The sequence below is a fragment of the Centruroides sculpturatus genome, unplaced genomic scaffold (assembly GCF_000671375.1).
Source record: "Centruroides sculpturatus isolate CEXI.00-Female unplaced genomic scaffold, Cexi_2.0 scaffold560, whole genome shotgun sequence".
Lineage (NCBI taxonomy): Eukaryota > Metazoa > Arthropoda > Arachnida > Scorpiones > Buthidae > Centruroides > Centruroides sculpturatus.
This window is the reverse complement of record NW_019384914.1, coordinates 217,157-234,326: the sequence shown is the minus strand read 5'-3', so window position 1 is coordinate 234,326 and position 17,170 is coordinate 217,157. Positions and strand designations below refer to the sequence as shown.

The following is a 17,170-nucleotide window of genomic DNA, read 5'->3' as shown; positions in this document are numbered from 1 at the left end:
TTTTTTTAACCTAATTTATAAAGCTTGTTGTACACTGATTTAACGTAACTTTTATCTTGTGAGCACTAAGATTGGCCTTACTTCACTGCTACATTTTCAGAATACATTCTGAAAACAAAACTGTAAAGTAAAATCTTAGTACTCACAAACAAAACTGTAAAGTCCAATCTTAGTGCTCACAAGCCATTAAAAAGTCTAGAAAAGAAGCCTATCATAGTAACTTTTATCCTCCAATTTTAAAAAGTCTAATCCATAATGAAATTATTCTTCTTACAATATTCTAGAAACACTGAACTCCACATGCAACATGTAAGTTAAAAATTTTTGATATAACAAAAAATTTTTCAAAGATATAAAGAAGGAACTATTTCATCAGGATAAGTAATTGCCCATACAGAAGCATACTTCATCATCATCGTCATAATACTTCTTTATTAATGTAAATTATTACATTTACATTCCTGATGTCATAACGCACAGCCAGGATTACATAGGAGCATTGATTTGTACAGTAAAACCCTGCTTAACACTGATTTGATATAATACAATCTGCTCAAAGCCTAAAAAAAACTCAAAATTTATGCTGATTTACATTATCGTAGTATTTCATTTATTCATATATAATATGATTATTTGCAAACACAAACCAATCAGCAAAAGGTGGCAAAAAAGTGTACTTTCTTTAAATCTATGTTTGTTTGATGCAATTTTGGAAAAAATATAACATCATGGATGCCATAGGAAATATTGACTTGGCTTGGCAAGAATTAACTGATAAATGCACGAACGACATGTGGAAAAAGTTATGGCTGAAGGTATCCAAGAATTCTCAACAAGAAGAGCTTATTGCTGTATCGTTAAGTTGACCAAACTCAACCTAATTGATATAGCAGGACCAGGAGATATAGACAAGCAGGATATTTAGGAGTTACAGCAGGTTTTTGGTGATACCCTTACCAACGACGACCTTCAAGAACTGGCAGAACATGGAATTCATGTGGAACTGGAAAATAGAGATTCTGAAAATAAAAAACCCAAAAAATTTCTCTACACATTTCCTTAGTAAAAGTTTGGTAAGATAACCAAAATTGTTGATCAAATTGTAGCGAATGATCCAGATTTTGAAAGGAGTGCAAAAGCATAACAAGGCATTTTGGATGCGATCTTCTGCTACCGACATTTGCTTAAGGAAAGAAAAAAGGGACAAATGAAACTTCATGATTTAATTGCAAAAGAACAAGAATTTCAGAAAAGTCAGGACCTTCATCACAAAAAAATGAACTTTATATTTCTGTGTTATTTAACATATATTATTATACAAATTAATATAAAAATAACTTAAAATTAAAGTAAAATTTATTTGTTTTTGGTTGCGTGTTTCCCTATCCCTATTTACTCTATGTTAAAATGACCATGTTTTAACATTGTTTCGCTTAGTGCTTTGTTGTCTAGAAATGCATCTCCCACATTAAGCAGGGTCTTACTGTACATTTGATAGAAGTTACAATGGTTGAACAGAAGACAAGAGATGAGTGGACTTACCAATCTCTGGGATGCATAAAGAACCATGCATTACATCTTGTCCGTATGGAGAACAACAGCCACCACTTGTGACTATATACTACAGAAGACTTGAAAAAGCATAAAGCAATTTAATGTTGTACATTTGATATAAAACAATGGTTGTACAGAAGACCAGAGATGAGTGTACTAACAAACCTCTGGAATGCACAAACTACTATGCATTACATCTTGTCCGCATGAAGAACAGCAGCCATTGTTTGCAGCCATACACTACAAAAGGTTTGAAAAAGCATAAGGCAATTAGACGTTGGCAGTTGTTAGTTCACTATATTTCTTAGGAAGGTCATGGAAGTAGATGTAGATTTCTTTGTTGCTCACAAAGTCATTGTAGTTACAAGGCCAGGAGCATCCGTGGTCATGTAGAATCGCTTTAATACCCTGACATTTGCATTCTAACATGACACATTTGTAAATATAATGGTGACTACCGTTGCAAGTTTGGCAGGTAGTGCAGAGTTGTGAGCTATGTCCTGTAAACCTGGTGAGATAGCTATGAAATTTGCCATGATTCGTAAAGAACAGTGTAAAACAGTGTTTTCCAATCTTCTTGAATATGCGACCCCTTTACAAGTTAAACAATTCTGGCGACCCCCAGGGCCATATTAAAACTATATCAGTGATTTTAAAAACTATGTATTTAATTTTCTGTGTTGAGACCAAAATATCAATCAAAAAACCAATTGTACTGTAAAATAAACAGGCACAGCATTCTCACTGAAATTGTAGTTTTTTTTTATTGTAGTGTAGGACCTACAAACACTTGTCTTTTTCTTTTACCCGCAACCCCCATGTAAGGCTTTGTGACCCCCTGGGGGTCGCGACCCACAGGTTGAAAAACGTTGGTGTAGAACAATGGTCTGATTTCATCCAGTGATATCCCATTCAGGAGCAGCATAAAGTAATACAAATAAAATCATTGATTGAAATAATTTTATATAAATATGAACGGAATTAATTTTAGCTCTAGAAAGAATTAGCCACATAGAACCCAGTGCCATTTTAGCCTTATATATAATTTTTGGCCTGTAAAAATAGCCCAGAAGTCAAAAATATAACTCCCAGATATATGTAATATAAGGTAACTTGTAAACGTTGGTTATTAAGAAACCATCTTTCTCTGGATGATAGTCTACTGCCATTCTTAAATAACATTACTTTAGTTTTTAAAATGTTTATAAATAATCCATAGTCACAACAAAATTCCTCCAAAATTGCAATTGTCTTTTGCAACATTTGTGGAGTATTGGCAAGAATTGCAGTATTGTCACTTGATCAGAATGAGAAATTCCCAGTAATTCAGATTTAGCAAGTTACACTATCAAACCATTAACATATAAGTTAAAAAACAGTGGGCTCAGAATGTCAACTTGCAAAACTCCAATATCAATGTCAGATGAATCAGTCATTTCTACTAATATCAAGCAGCAGTGGCAAGCAGTGATATTTGATGATATGGAAGCTGTGTTTCCATAAAATTTATAAACAAATACTGGAAATGACAATAATACACAGTTTATTTATTTTAATTTTAAAATAGATACATTGACATGAAAGAACAATATAAGAACTTGTTTATGAAAATAATTGCATAATATGTATTTATATTTTAAAAAATACAACGGAAGAGGTGCTTCCACAGCTTTCATGGACTGCACATCCCTGTCATGCAGTAGCTTTCGAATATATATCAACGATAAGATCAAGAAACTGTTTTATTCATGACCATTCTTTCTAATAGAGACCATAAAACTTTCAATCTGCCTTTGATACTGTTAATCATAAAGTCCATGAAAACAGCATAAAGTTTCCCTCTCTTTTTCCATAGCTTTGATTGAACCAATGCATTTAGTAAAAATATTAGTAAAAATATGTATATGGGAGCAAGCAGGTTTTCAGACTGGCCAATCTTGACAAGATTGGCCAGTCTGAAAACCTGCTTGCTCCCGAAACAAAATATTATACTTAAGGATTAAATTTTCTAGTCTTATTTAATAAAGATGTAAACAGTTTCCCAATTACAGGAACTAAAGATAGAGGATGATAATTTTTGAGATCATACACATTGTCTTTTTTATATATTGGAATAATCAAAGATTCAATCAATGCTTCTGGAAAACTACAATTTCTCTTAACAGAGTTAAAAACTTCCACAATTGTAGAAAGGAACTTTTCTGAAAGACACTAAATATTTTGTTCTAATAAAATCAATTCCATCAGCTTTAAAACAATTAATAGCTCCTTTTATCTTGTCCAATGTAAAATATTTTCTCTATTGAAAACACTTTGTACACATCCATTGACAATTGTTCTTCATTAATAATTAAAGATTGTTCTTTAGAGAATTTAGCAGAATAAAAATTGAATCATCTTTCCAAGGTAATTCTTAAACTATAACTTGATGCACTTTTACATTTAAAACTATTAGTTGTTTGCCAAAATTTTTTAGAATTATTGCATGACACCAATCTCCTATTTAAATTCCAAAAATAAGACTGTTTTTTCTTTTGTATAAGATTTTATACTCTTTCAAATAGTTTTCATAGAAAGCACAATGTTCTACTGTGTTTAACTTTTCTGTCCTCTTAAACAATTTCCACAGATTTTTTTCTCATGGTGCAACATTACACACTATCACACAATACATTTCTTATACGGTTTTTATGAGGAACAGATTTAACGTTGTGAATTAAGTCCAGTGACATTGCTGCTTTAACTATACAATCCACTAGATGTGAGGTTTCCTCCATATTCTGATAAAAGATTATCTAGTGTAACAGCAAATGAATACAGTAGAGCGTCAATTATCCGAAAGTCAATCATCCAAAAGAATTCCAGTCTGCAAATTTAAATTTTTGCCAGTGCTGTGGTGCTGCAATCTTTGGCTATGTCTTGGGCTACTCAAATATTTTACGTTTTTTATACTAAATTAACTTCTGAAGTATAATTTTTTATTGTTTTTATATTTTTCAATATATTTATTTTGTTCGTACAAAATAAAAAATAATTTTTAACGATACAATAGTCTTCGTTAGGCTTAACATCGACGAAAATTCAACGTGAAGTGACACGCAATGGAGAAAAATGTCAAGATGGGATAAATTAAAATATTTTTTCGTACATAATCGGTTATCCGAAACATCGCTCTTCCGAACAACCCCAGTGCCCAATTGATTCGGATAATCGACGCTCTACTGTATTTAAATTTGTCCTTCCATACTGCATGTTTATCAAAAAATTGTCGGTTAGCAACTCTGGATAATACTAAGGAATTATTGATATTAAGACAGGTACGTGATCAGAACCTCTCTCTGAAAACGCACAAGTCATTTATAATATAAGAATATATTTCTTGTGACACTATGATGAAATCAATTACAATGCCTCCCTTAGTTGTATGAAAGATAAAATTACAGTCTTCATCCTTTGGCACTAAACATTTAAGCAAACAAGATTATTAACTGATAAAAAGAATTATCTTCACAAAAATGGTAGAAAATTGAGAATTTTCCCTCTATCATTAACATAGGAATCTTTTGAAGCTATCAAAGAAATTTGCCAGCCATCAGTGCAACGTAACAAATAATCAGAATGTCCCAATCTTTCATTAAAATCTGCACATAAGATCAAATTATTTCCATATAAGTAGTAGTTTTCTATAAACAACAAAATATTCTTGAAATCATCATCATAATTATTGTTAGGCAGAATATATGACACTCTTAGCTGGATATTGGATAAGTCTTCAGTATCTAGTTGTAAAACCAGCAAAAATGTGACTGAAAATATAAGTTTAACTTCAGAGAATGTGTCTAGTCTGACAATTAATCCACCACTGGGTCCTCCAGGACCCTCACAACTATATGCTATCTGATGATAAATTTTATAATCATTAGAAAACATTAATTAAATTACAAGAGAAGTATACCATGTTTCTACCACACAGAACACATCCATTCTATATACAGTATTAGATTCCAGAAATTAGGAAAGCAATACTTATTATTTAAATCTGCAATATTATAAAATAGAATTTTCATATTATCATTATTATCCAAGTACAGAACATTATATTTGTCGTCTTTGTCCTTTATATCATTGTAAACTATATTGCTAAAAACAATTGTTTTCCATCTGTCTGGATAATTTCACCTTTGTAATTACATGCAAATGTCTTATTGTCTATGATTAATCTGTTGTATCGCAATTTAACATTCCTAGCTCCTTTTGAACGCATTTCTTTACCATAGAGCCTTAATTTATTTCTTATAGTTCTTGCATTTGTTGAGTAGTCATTGTTAATGAATATATTTAAACCTTTTAAATTACTAATATTTTTATATATTTTTAATTTATCTTCATAACTGATCAACTCACAAATAATTAATCTTTTCCCATTTGGTTTATATTTTCCAATTCTAGAAATAAGCTAAATATTCACAACTGTAACCTATAAGTTATTGTTAAACCTTTATCCATTTTATTGTTATTCTCTATACCCGAGATTACAATATTTCTTCTTTATCTTCTAATCTCTAACTTTTCATGCAAGTTATTACATATTGCATCAATTTCCACAATTGATTCAATACTTTTAACATAACCTTTTTCTCTCTCAGTTTCAAGGGCAGAGAGTTGTAATTTACTATTTGAAGAAACTTGTAATTTCAACAAAAGTCAAATTTTTTCTTGAATGTTAATCTCCTATTCGGCACTTATATAAACAAGACCAGCTGATCCATTGACTCCCAACACATTCTCTTTGCTTCCCATTCATTTTCTTACATTTCATGGCTATCCATCAATGTAATGGCAAAAAAGTTTTCCTTCCCTGAGATGAGAATTCTGTCATTTTCCAAGAAAAAAACAAAAATGAGTCAAATTACAAAAAAGAAAAAATTATACGTCAACAGCCACAACAGTCAGACAGCACCCCCCTACTGTTTGTATATAAACTGTAAATACTTGCGAATTTTAGTTTAATTTAAAATTTAAATATTTAACATTAAACCACAGCTTTCTATACAAAGAAATATGATTTGGCATATGCCATGCAAAAATCCTCCACTGCCACACAGAACATAGGCAATGATGTATGAAAATAAAGAACAAATTGTATCCTTTCTCATTTCAATAAAGAACAAGAATACTTTAGATAAAAGAAAGTATTCTTGTTCTTTAATAAATGTTTAGCAAAGAATGTGTAGTAATGATAAGTTATTTAAAATAGATTTCATAAAACTAAGTAATTAAATAATCTTATTTTAATATTAATTATTTTCTTTATATTTTAAAAGTTCTTTATAATTAGTATATAACTGTATAGGTATTATCATTATATTGTTGTAGGCCTAATAAATTTAGTAAAGACAAATCTATATTTTATTACTGTGTTATTCTTGAAGTGGTCTGAGATTAAAAAGTTTCCAGAAAAGGTTATGTAAATATCTCACAGTTCCAATAACATATAGATCTGTGGTTGTTGTTCTTAGTTTTGTATAAAATGTATGCAATGTTTTAATTAAAATAAAAACTGTTTCTTGATGTAACACTAATGAAATTGCTTGTTAACTTTGATAATATTACAATGAATTCCACAATGCACTAATAAACTGTTTATTTCTTTCATATATAATAAAATATAATAATTAATTAAACTCAATATATGCTTTTAATATAATAAAATTACTTACTTTTTGGTCTTTCTGGTGCAGGTTTTCCAAGTCCAGAAAAAGGAATATCAGACCCCTGTTGAATTTTACGATACCATAATTTTTGTTGCTGAGGATCGAGTGATGATGATTTTCCACTTCTTCTGAATAAAGTCGAATCAGACTCGTATCCGTCTCTATATACACTATGTTCAAACATTCAGTAATGATGAAATACAATTATTCGTTAATTTACTAATCAGAAATAATATTTTTAGAATATTAAGAACATCTAGTTCCTCACAAATATAGTTATTAACAAACAAATACTCTTTTAGTACTAAAAACAAAATACAGTAGAGCATCGATTATCCAACTCAATTGGGGACTCGGTTTGGTCGGATAACTGAAAAAATCAGATAACCGAAAAGAAGTAAAAAATACATTATTAGTATAGTATATTAGGATATTAGTATATCCCATGTAATTAGTTTATTAGTATATCGCTATTAACCAACTTTGCGTTGAAATTTCATCGATGTTTAGCCTAACAAATTTTTTTTTTTAAATAATAATCATTGCTATTGTATCGTTAAAAATTATTTTAAAATTATTTTATTGCTCACGAAACAAACAACCACTCATAATTAGAAAATTAAGTCTCGTTTAAATACTGGCCTCCCTTCAATGGTCGAGCCAGAGATGCCAGCTAAAACACGCAAAAATTTAACAAAAATAATATTAAAGCAGCAAAGACATAGCCAAATATTGTAGCACCACATCACTAGTGGACATTTGAAATTTGCCGACTAGAACGGTCGGTTAACCGATGTGACAGTTAAACGGGGGTCAAATAATCGATGCTCTACTGTAGTTACATTTCAAATATTAATAATTAATTAAAGCATTTATTTACATAATGTGGGTAAACCCAAGTTACAAGGGATGTACTACAATCGAAATAGATTAACATATAAATATTAAATCAAATGATATTAAATTTAACTGTGCATAACATTTCTTACATAATTTGGTAAAAATTATACCATTTTTACAAAAAATAGAACTTGCTTAACTCGTCAATGGGAATTAAGGGGTTAAAAATTAATTGCTATCATTCTTCCTTTTATTTTTTTATTTACAATCTTTGAAAAAGGATAAGTCACTGTCTCTCTAGCAAACTCAAGTCATAAATTTTTTAAAATGATACAAACATCTATGAAATAATGATCATAAAAGTTCCATTTTACTTTACTAATATGATATTCACTTGTTTAATTATAACAAATTAGTATGAAGTTTGTTGCTGCTTGTTTGAAATAAGTTTATGGATTCTTGGCTCTTTTCCACAAAAGATGACAAAAACACTCATATTATTTATTGTTGATTATTTATCAATTATTTATTAGCACTATTATTTATTGATAAGTCATTTCATATTTGATTTAAGATTCAAATAAGAAGCCCCCAATGAGTGAAGAAAAGCAACCAAACATTTTGTATTTCTTTCATAATAATTTGCGAAACCTTCAGTCAATCAATGTCCAAATTTCTCCACAGACCACCAAAATTTTCTCATGGACCATCAGTGGTCCACACACCCTGCTGGGATGGATTACTTGAATACCAGCTATGAAATTTTACTTGTATAAACTATTTTTTGTACTTTTAAGTTATTATAAATATTAGACATTAAAACAGATTGTCCATATTTCCAATTTTATTCAGAACTATTAAACAGAAGATAAGAAACCCCCTTAGTTGGCTAGCAGGTGGCTAAATTTAATCTTGTAATTGCATGCTTTTAAACAATTCTCCTGAATTGTTCAAAAGTGTGCAATTCCAATTCCATCTACAGCCTGATGATGTCAAATTGAATGTGGATGAAAATGTTTGTGTGAAGTGTAACTGAAATTTGTTGGTATTTATGCTTTTGTATCAGTTTATTTATTGCAAAGGAATTGTTGAAATAGATTTAACTACATATTAAATGTCAAGTATTTTTATTTTTTATTATAAATTATGCACATTTTTTGCAATAGTTAATTTTTAAGCTACATTTGCCACAAACAAATTTTGCACTTATTACAGATATTGTGAGTTTTATTCTCACATGACTTTGCTAAATAAATTTTTCTTTTCTGTTTCTCTGTTGTTTTTGTCTCTTTTCTTTTCATTTTGATCTGATCTTCCTTCTTGTTTTTTTGTCCATTTTGTTCTTTTTCTCTGAAAATTTAGCCGATTGTAGTATAAAATTTCTCCTTTTAATTTTTTTTCAATTATTGCATTTATATCAGAAGGTCTAATAAATTGTAAAAAAAAATGTGCTGGTTTCTTTGTGATGATGCTTTGACAATGTATTTTCTAGCCTTCTGATCAGTTACATCTGTGACAGTATGCCATAGTTTATGTTAATTTTTTTCTCTTTCCCTGTACTTTTTGTTCTTTGTCTCCTTCTACTATTTAAAATTCTCATTCTTCTTTCCTGAAGGGAAGTCTGTCAATATTGAGGAAATACCATCCTTTTGTTCAAGAGAACCAGTCATGAGAACCAGTCAAGAGAAGAGCATGCAGTGTATCAACTAGGGAATTCGATCCCGGTCCTTATTTCTAATCCCAGGATTTCGGGATTATACTTATTCAATCCCGGGATCCCGGGATTATTTCGGTATTGANCCGAACAAGGAGAACACACACTCATTTTCAACAGATGTTGGTTTTATTGTGTTTAAAGCTTTATAAAGTAGTTCCAAACTTTCAGTACATTTTCCGATTTCTTCAAATAACTGGAACTCCATTTTTAATGCTGCCCTTGATCTTTTTGCAAAAATTTTGGGTACAGTTTCTTTGATTTTTTTAATTGCCTGTTCCATTTGACTTTGAAATGACTCATTGGGTTCGTTGTATACTGTAGAGCTACTGGTACTGGGTTCAGCATCTATTATTTCCAAATCTGGCGTTTGGATACAAGGGATATTTTCAAAAAGTCTGTAATGCAGATCTTCCGCAAAAGCAATAAGTGCAGTTTTATTCAAATTCGAAGTAAAAAAATTCCATATTTTGCGACTGAGCTGTGGTGGCCAGTGTACAAATATTTTAACAAACATTTAACAGAGTAAGGTTAAAAGTCACACAGCCTTGTAAATTATCCCCACCTGTATTGTTTATTTGTAAACAGGAGGGAGAACAAAGGAAGCATCGCTTGGCTAACCTTTTGAAAATAAAATTTCAAAAATACAATTTCGATAAGCATGTCTTGAGTCTTAACCCGAATGTCCTGGGACCTGAGACAATTAAATTTAGAAAAAGTCCCGGGACTTCGAGACACAAGACGTCCCGGGACACAAACCCTAGTGGAAAATTTGTCATGGTATACCAACTTTGCAGTGTCTGGTGATACTGTAAGTAGTGAACAAGAAAATAATTGAGTCTGAAAAGCTAAAACCAAATCAAATTTATAATGCCAATAAAACTGGTCTTTTTACAACATGCTACCAAAAAAGACCTTAGCTTCAAAATTAGAAGATTCAGCTAGAGGTGGCAAAAAAAGCTGAGAGAGGATCACACTGCTTGCTTGCAGTAATGCTTCAGGGAAATATAAATTACCCTTTGTACTGGTTGGAATATCTGTTAAGCCACATGCTTTAAAACATATAAGCATTTCTTCTTTGCCAGTTGTTTACAAGTCCCAGAAATGTGCTTGGATGAATAGTGCAATTTTTAAAGAATGGTTTTTTTCACAGTTTTGTGCCAAGTGCACAAAGTTATTTAAAATGAAGGTTTGCCATTGAAAGTGATTAGAAAAAGCAATATCTTTATCTAATAACTTTGTATTGTTGTATACTTGCTTACAGGAGAATTCAATAAAACTTAAAAATAAAAACCATTCAACTATCCAGCATAATTCTTTAATAGCATAAGAACGTTTTCAAACGCATCAAGTGCTCATCATCATCATCAAGCGTTTATTTATTAAATACACGGAAATTTGTATATATCATTTTCGTTTATAATATGTTACTTTTTAATTTTTTTACATAACCGTCTATTTGAAATTCGATTGCGTAATTTTTCGAATTTCCCATTTCAAATTAGAGAAATAACTGATGATGGACGCTTAATGCGTTTGAAAACGTTCTTATATTATTAAAGAATTATGCTGGATAGTTGAATGGTTTTTATTTTTAAGTTTTATTGAATTCTCCAGTAAGCAAGTATACAATTATTTATCGTTTTAAAAAATATTTTTATAAAATTTAAAAAGACAAACTTAAAGAATAAAACAAAAATTAATTTTTGGATATATTATTTATAATGGCAATTTAATAAGAACTTGAGAATTAGCTAGGTCCTAGAGATAAAAAAACATCATAAAAAAATTTGAAAATAAAAACCATCAAATGACCAATCTGGGCATTCTAATGTTAAACAAATAAAAAAAAAATTAGCAATCTATAATACTAAAGATAATTGATAGTCTCACTTCAGCAGCTGCTGAATGGCAGAGCAGTCAAGGTGGCAGCCTACTGCTCTGGGGAGACCTGGATTGAATCCGGACAGGTTGAAAAATTCCCAGGAATTTTTTGGGGATGGTCCATCCGGATATGTCGGGCCCGATCCCTCGCCACTTGGCCACCTCATTGTGAGTGTGGCCAAACCCATAATGGGCTTGCTAAAAGAGAACCTCTTAGTAACCACTGGGTGAAAAGAGTTAAAAAAAAAGGGCCTCACTTCAGCAAAAGAACCATACCTGATCAACCTATCTTTGCAGAGACTGAACTTTCTTCCTAAGAACTTCTACAAGCATTATATTATTAATTGTTCAATCAGAGCTTCAAATGCATCAAAGCTCTGATGCATGTCCCATTTACAGAAAGCAGAAAACCTGAAGCAGAGATCCAAAGAAGCCCAAAAACATTTGTTTACCCATAAATTTTTGTTGCTGGACACCCAAAGGTTTTATGAGTTGTATTATTAATTTTAGGTTAATAGTTTCATGCCTTGCATATACTGTATGTAATCTTTAGATATTTCTAATTTAATTTTTATTATTTTATTTTGCTTTTACTTCTACCCATGTGAGCCAGTCATTTTTTCTATGCTTGAATTTTATTTAAATGCTTAAATGAACTTTTCCAATGTTCTTGTCTGATTCAAAAGCATAGATCTAAAAATGAAATAAAGAAGTTCCAAAAAATTTTTTATCTATCAATAAATATTAATTCCTATGCTAATATCTCTGCATTTTTTTATGAAGTTGGGAGATTCCTTCTCTATTCTGTTTTATTATCTTATATATCTTATAATTATATTTACAATGAAGTGTAATAGAAAAATGTTTTAATGTTTAAGATGGAACTTTCTAAACTGCATACCAGTAGGGGTTATAATTTCAATGGCTTCTCCATAGTCAGAGCCACCATAACACATCCTGCATCTCAGGCATTGCCTAGAGGTGGCAGGTTCGAAAAGGCATTAAAAATCAAAAAATATATATATACTAAATATATGGTACTAGTAGCCTGGGACGACCCCTAGTGGGTGTTATTTACAAATTTCCATGAGGCACGGTTCCTTTGACTTTTTTGTTAAGATATAAATGCTCTACAGCTCTGTCAAAGTCCCAATTTGCTACATTTGTCCTAGAATTGTGCCATACTTTTATTCCTACAACAATGAATGCNATTACAAATATACTGAATTATTTATATTGTTATATTGACCAAATAATAATTTATGGGCCGAATGAATAATAATAATTTATATTGTTAATTTAAATAATAATTAAAATTGTTAATTTGAATGTTTGAAATATGACACACGATAGGGGTGCCTCTAGTGTCCGTTATCAAACGGTTACGGGACAGACGGACACCTGTTGAATGGGTTATATATATAGATATTTTATTTTTTTATACTAATTTCAATTTCATAGAAACGTTATACTTATCAGATATCAGACAACAAATGAATATGTAGTGGTTTATATTTCTTCTCTTTTAACGTATTTAAAGCAGAGATGAATCTAGAAAATATGTCTATTTTGTGTTCCTTTACCTCTATAAAATATATTGAATTAAAATATCTTTTTATGTGAAAATGTTTTTTAAAACATTATTTAATCTTTGTTGGGAATGGCAAACTAGCATTCCTTAAAGCGGCTTGTGCCCTTGAAGAAGCCACATCCTTAGTCACAGAATATACTGTAGGATAGGTTATTAGAAGGTTTTATTCCCATTCTATCATTTTTCCTTCTTCATTTGATGAATAAGTTGTAATATTACACAGAATTTTTCTTTTAATAAGAATTTGTATATGCATATACAAACATCCCAAAGCCCAATATTTTAGTATTTTAATTATTTAGAATTTAATTTAAAATAATAGCAGTCAAACAGCATGATTAATCTTGCAATGGTTTGATTTAATTCATATATGTTCGTTAATTCTTTTATCTAGTTAGCATTTAAAAAATATAGTTTCTATAAATCAGATTTATAGTGTGTTTTCTATCTTTTAAATGTATTTCATAAATTTCAAACTTATAAACAATGTTTTTAATAAAATCTTCTCTACACAATAATACTATATTCAAGTTAAACTTACTTAACTTGAATATGGTATTATTCTGTATAGTAATATTATGTAACTGTTGAAATTTTAATACTTACTCATAGCACTAAACTTTTTGATTAAAAATGGTACCTCGTCGTCATCATTTATTTTATTAAAGGATTCTATAATAGTTTCTAAAGATTTTCAATAAAAAAATGATTTCTTATAGAAAATCCTCTTTCATAGACAAGTATACTTTTACTTTAAAATTAAATAAATACTTATATAAAACTTGTAATTATGAAAAAAATTCATTTTTATCATCAAAACGTTATTGCTTCAGAAACTGCTGCTTCTAAATTTGTAAATGATGGTTGCTGAAGCAGTTTGCACTATCTTTGAATACCACAGTTCAAACGTTTGTTTGCTTCTGAAGACAACTCTTTATAGTTGAAAAAAAATGCATGTAGTTTTTTTCTTTTTGGCAGTTTTGTTCTGAGTAAACTTCATAAAATGGTTTCTGAAAACAAAAGAAATGTTTCATCCTTTGAATTTTGTGATTTTTGGAGCAGTTTTGAGTTTTTGCCAGTCTCAGTACTTTTGCTAAAATTTTGTGCATTTTCTATTTTCTTATTTCCTTAACATATTTCAAGCAGAGTTAGTCACTACTGTTTTTTGCTTTAACAACATTGTAAATAAAATTAATACTAAATTGATATTTGATAAACATTATATAATAAAAATGGAGATTTTTTAAAAATATTTTATAATATTACTATTTAGTTACCAAGCAAAAATATTCAAAAAACTTTATAAATCATACTAATACAAAACTTACTATGATGGTTTTGGCTGATCCAATGGTGGAAGATATTTGATCTTCTGCTGTAACAAAATTTTAAAAATCCTTATTAATATTTAAATATAAGAATTGTTTACATTTTCATGAAACTCAATACAAAATAGATTTAATTTTTGAATTTCACTAAAGCTAAAACTGCATTATTTAAAATACATTGCTCACAAAAATTAGAAGATATTTCAAAATGAATATGATGTGATAAAAAAAGATGGACAAGATGCACATAGTGGACCTTGCATTATCATCCATGAAAAGAAAGTTGTTTCCAACTGTTCCAGCATAGGGTCCATGCCAGGACCTCATCTTGATTTCTGACAGCAGTCAGCAATCTGTTTCTGGTGTTGTGGAGATCGGTATGACCACCAATGCTGATGCTAGTCAACACTGTGATTCCACCACCACCAAAGGAGTACCTTTTTCGCATGAAACATGTATTCTCCTGTGTTCCTTGTAAACACCAGATCAGGACACAATGATTGTCAGGCTGCAGACTGAACCATAACTCATCAAAAAAGAGGAAAGTTGACCATCATGGGTCCAATGATGATGCTCATCAGACTGCCTTCTATGAATTTCTATTATGTTCAGCAGATAATGGAATGCATACCATTGATCACTGGGAATGCAGTCCAACATGATGCAGTCAATTTCGTATAGTCCGGGTGTATATCCATTGTCTAATGGCAGCAATGTGCTCCAAAGCAGTGAAATTCACCTACTCCAACTTCGCTGGGCTTTCAATTTATATGTAGCTCAGCTATGTTTCCTTTGTGCTTAGATGATCTGCACAACAGCAGCATAATCGACATACCTCAACCTTCGCTGGGCATTCAGCTTATTGATGGCTCAACCTTGTTTCTTTTCAATGAATATACACAACTATCTTCAAACTGTTTATAGACGTGTGTAGTAACTTTCAAACCACCAACTTTTATAAGAACTGTTCTGAACACTGATTTTACTTGGGTCCAAGTGATATTCACTGACACATAAAGTTCTGCTTAGAACTAAAAACTTTAAAGTACACATCTGCAATGTACTCCAAGAGCTGTTCTGCACAGCTATGAACTACTAAGCATTTATTTATGTATTTATTTATTTTCTTTTGTTTATCTGAACATTATAATTCGTTTTGACAATTTTATTTATCCTAATATACATCATAAGCGTATTTAAAATATAACTTATTTACTCATATTGTTTATTACTATTTGTATATTATTGTATATGTATACAAATATTGGTACCTATATATATTTAAAAATATGTTTAACTTCCTGGTAATGCTTTAGCGGGGCTGGGACATGTACCAAGTACTTAAATAAAAATGAATGAATGAATGAATGTCTAATGGCAGCGAGCAGTGAGGCGGCACTGCATCAATGTGAAGTGAAGTGGAATTTTTCAGCTCTTGGATTTTTAAGTTCTTTTGATGAATTTTAATTATTTGTACTAAGTGTTATATATTTTATGAAAGCGTTTCTCTTGGGGACCAAGAATTCGTCAAGTTTGTTAAATTTGGACGCTCCATTACAAAGTAACACTCTTTTAAAATTTTGTTTACTTTTCAGATTTGATTTTCCAAACATAAACCGATTAATAACCAGAATCAGATATTATGGGTTGTCCGCAATGCTAATGTGAGTACATCTTCCAATTTTTGGGGTTCTGGGTCCAGTACTTTAGAAAATATCAACTACTTCCAGTGATTTTTTCGGCACCCTGTAACTTCCTTCTGGTGGGCTATTTCTGAAAGATATTCGGGTAATTCTTAGAAGACGTAAAATGTAATACTCTCTGAAAATTTTATAACCATAGCTCTTATAGTTTTTGAATAATGGCAATTCTACGATTTATTCTAATTTCAACTTTTCAATCACCATAGCAACTGTAATCGATGTTTTAGTCAGAAACTTTCTAGAACAATTACAGGAAGTTGCATTTTCTACATTTCTATACATAATTTCAGACATATTATATATTTTTAGAATCGTCTTGAGCCAAAATAAACGATACAAATGTTTTCAAGTTAATTGAATTAATATTTTACTTTAGAATAATTTTAAACCTAACATTCTGAATTAATTAAATAAATATCTTATTTCATCTTTGTTCCATATGGAATCGGAGAAAAAATTATTTCATGATTTTGCTAACAGCATTCTTGATGAAATAGAGTTATTCACAGAGTAACCTTAAAGGTAGACTTGGGGTGGAGTGCCATTTGACTTATATCTTGACACAGTTTAACAGAGTGATTGAACACACTGAAGCAGTCTTTGAGAAACAAAGATTGTTTGAAAGCTTGGATCAAAGATTTTCTGTTATACCAACTAAGGAGGACATTAAAGAGATTCGGGGTTCCCAGGAGAAAGAATCAATTAATATTCTGAAAGATATTCTTCAGAAATTGAATAATTTCGGAAAGCAACCATCTGACGTACATACAATTGAAAGAAATGCTACTTATCCTAGTTATAAAGATGCATTAAAACAAGGTAATATATTGTCTAATATTGTT

At 30.4% G+C, this 17,170-nt stretch overlaps 1 protein-coding gene across 1 annotated transcript in view; it reads right to left on the bottom strand.

Annotated features, from left to right (window-relative positions):
* LOC111631709 overlaps positions 1 to 17,170 on the bottom strand; it is a 334,641-nt gene that overhangs the window by 215,413 nt on the left and 102,058 nt on the right. Inside the window, exons 11-12 of the mRNA XM_023376015.1 lie at positions 14,626 to 14,669; positions 7,275 to 7,438 (exon numbers count right to left, since the gene is read on the bottom strand). Coding sequence (XP_023231783.1) covers positions 7,275 to 7,438; positions 14,626 to 14,669 — 208 coding nt within the window. The remainder of the gene's footprint in view (positions 1 to 7,274; positions 7,439 to 14,625; positions 14,670 to 17,170) is intronic.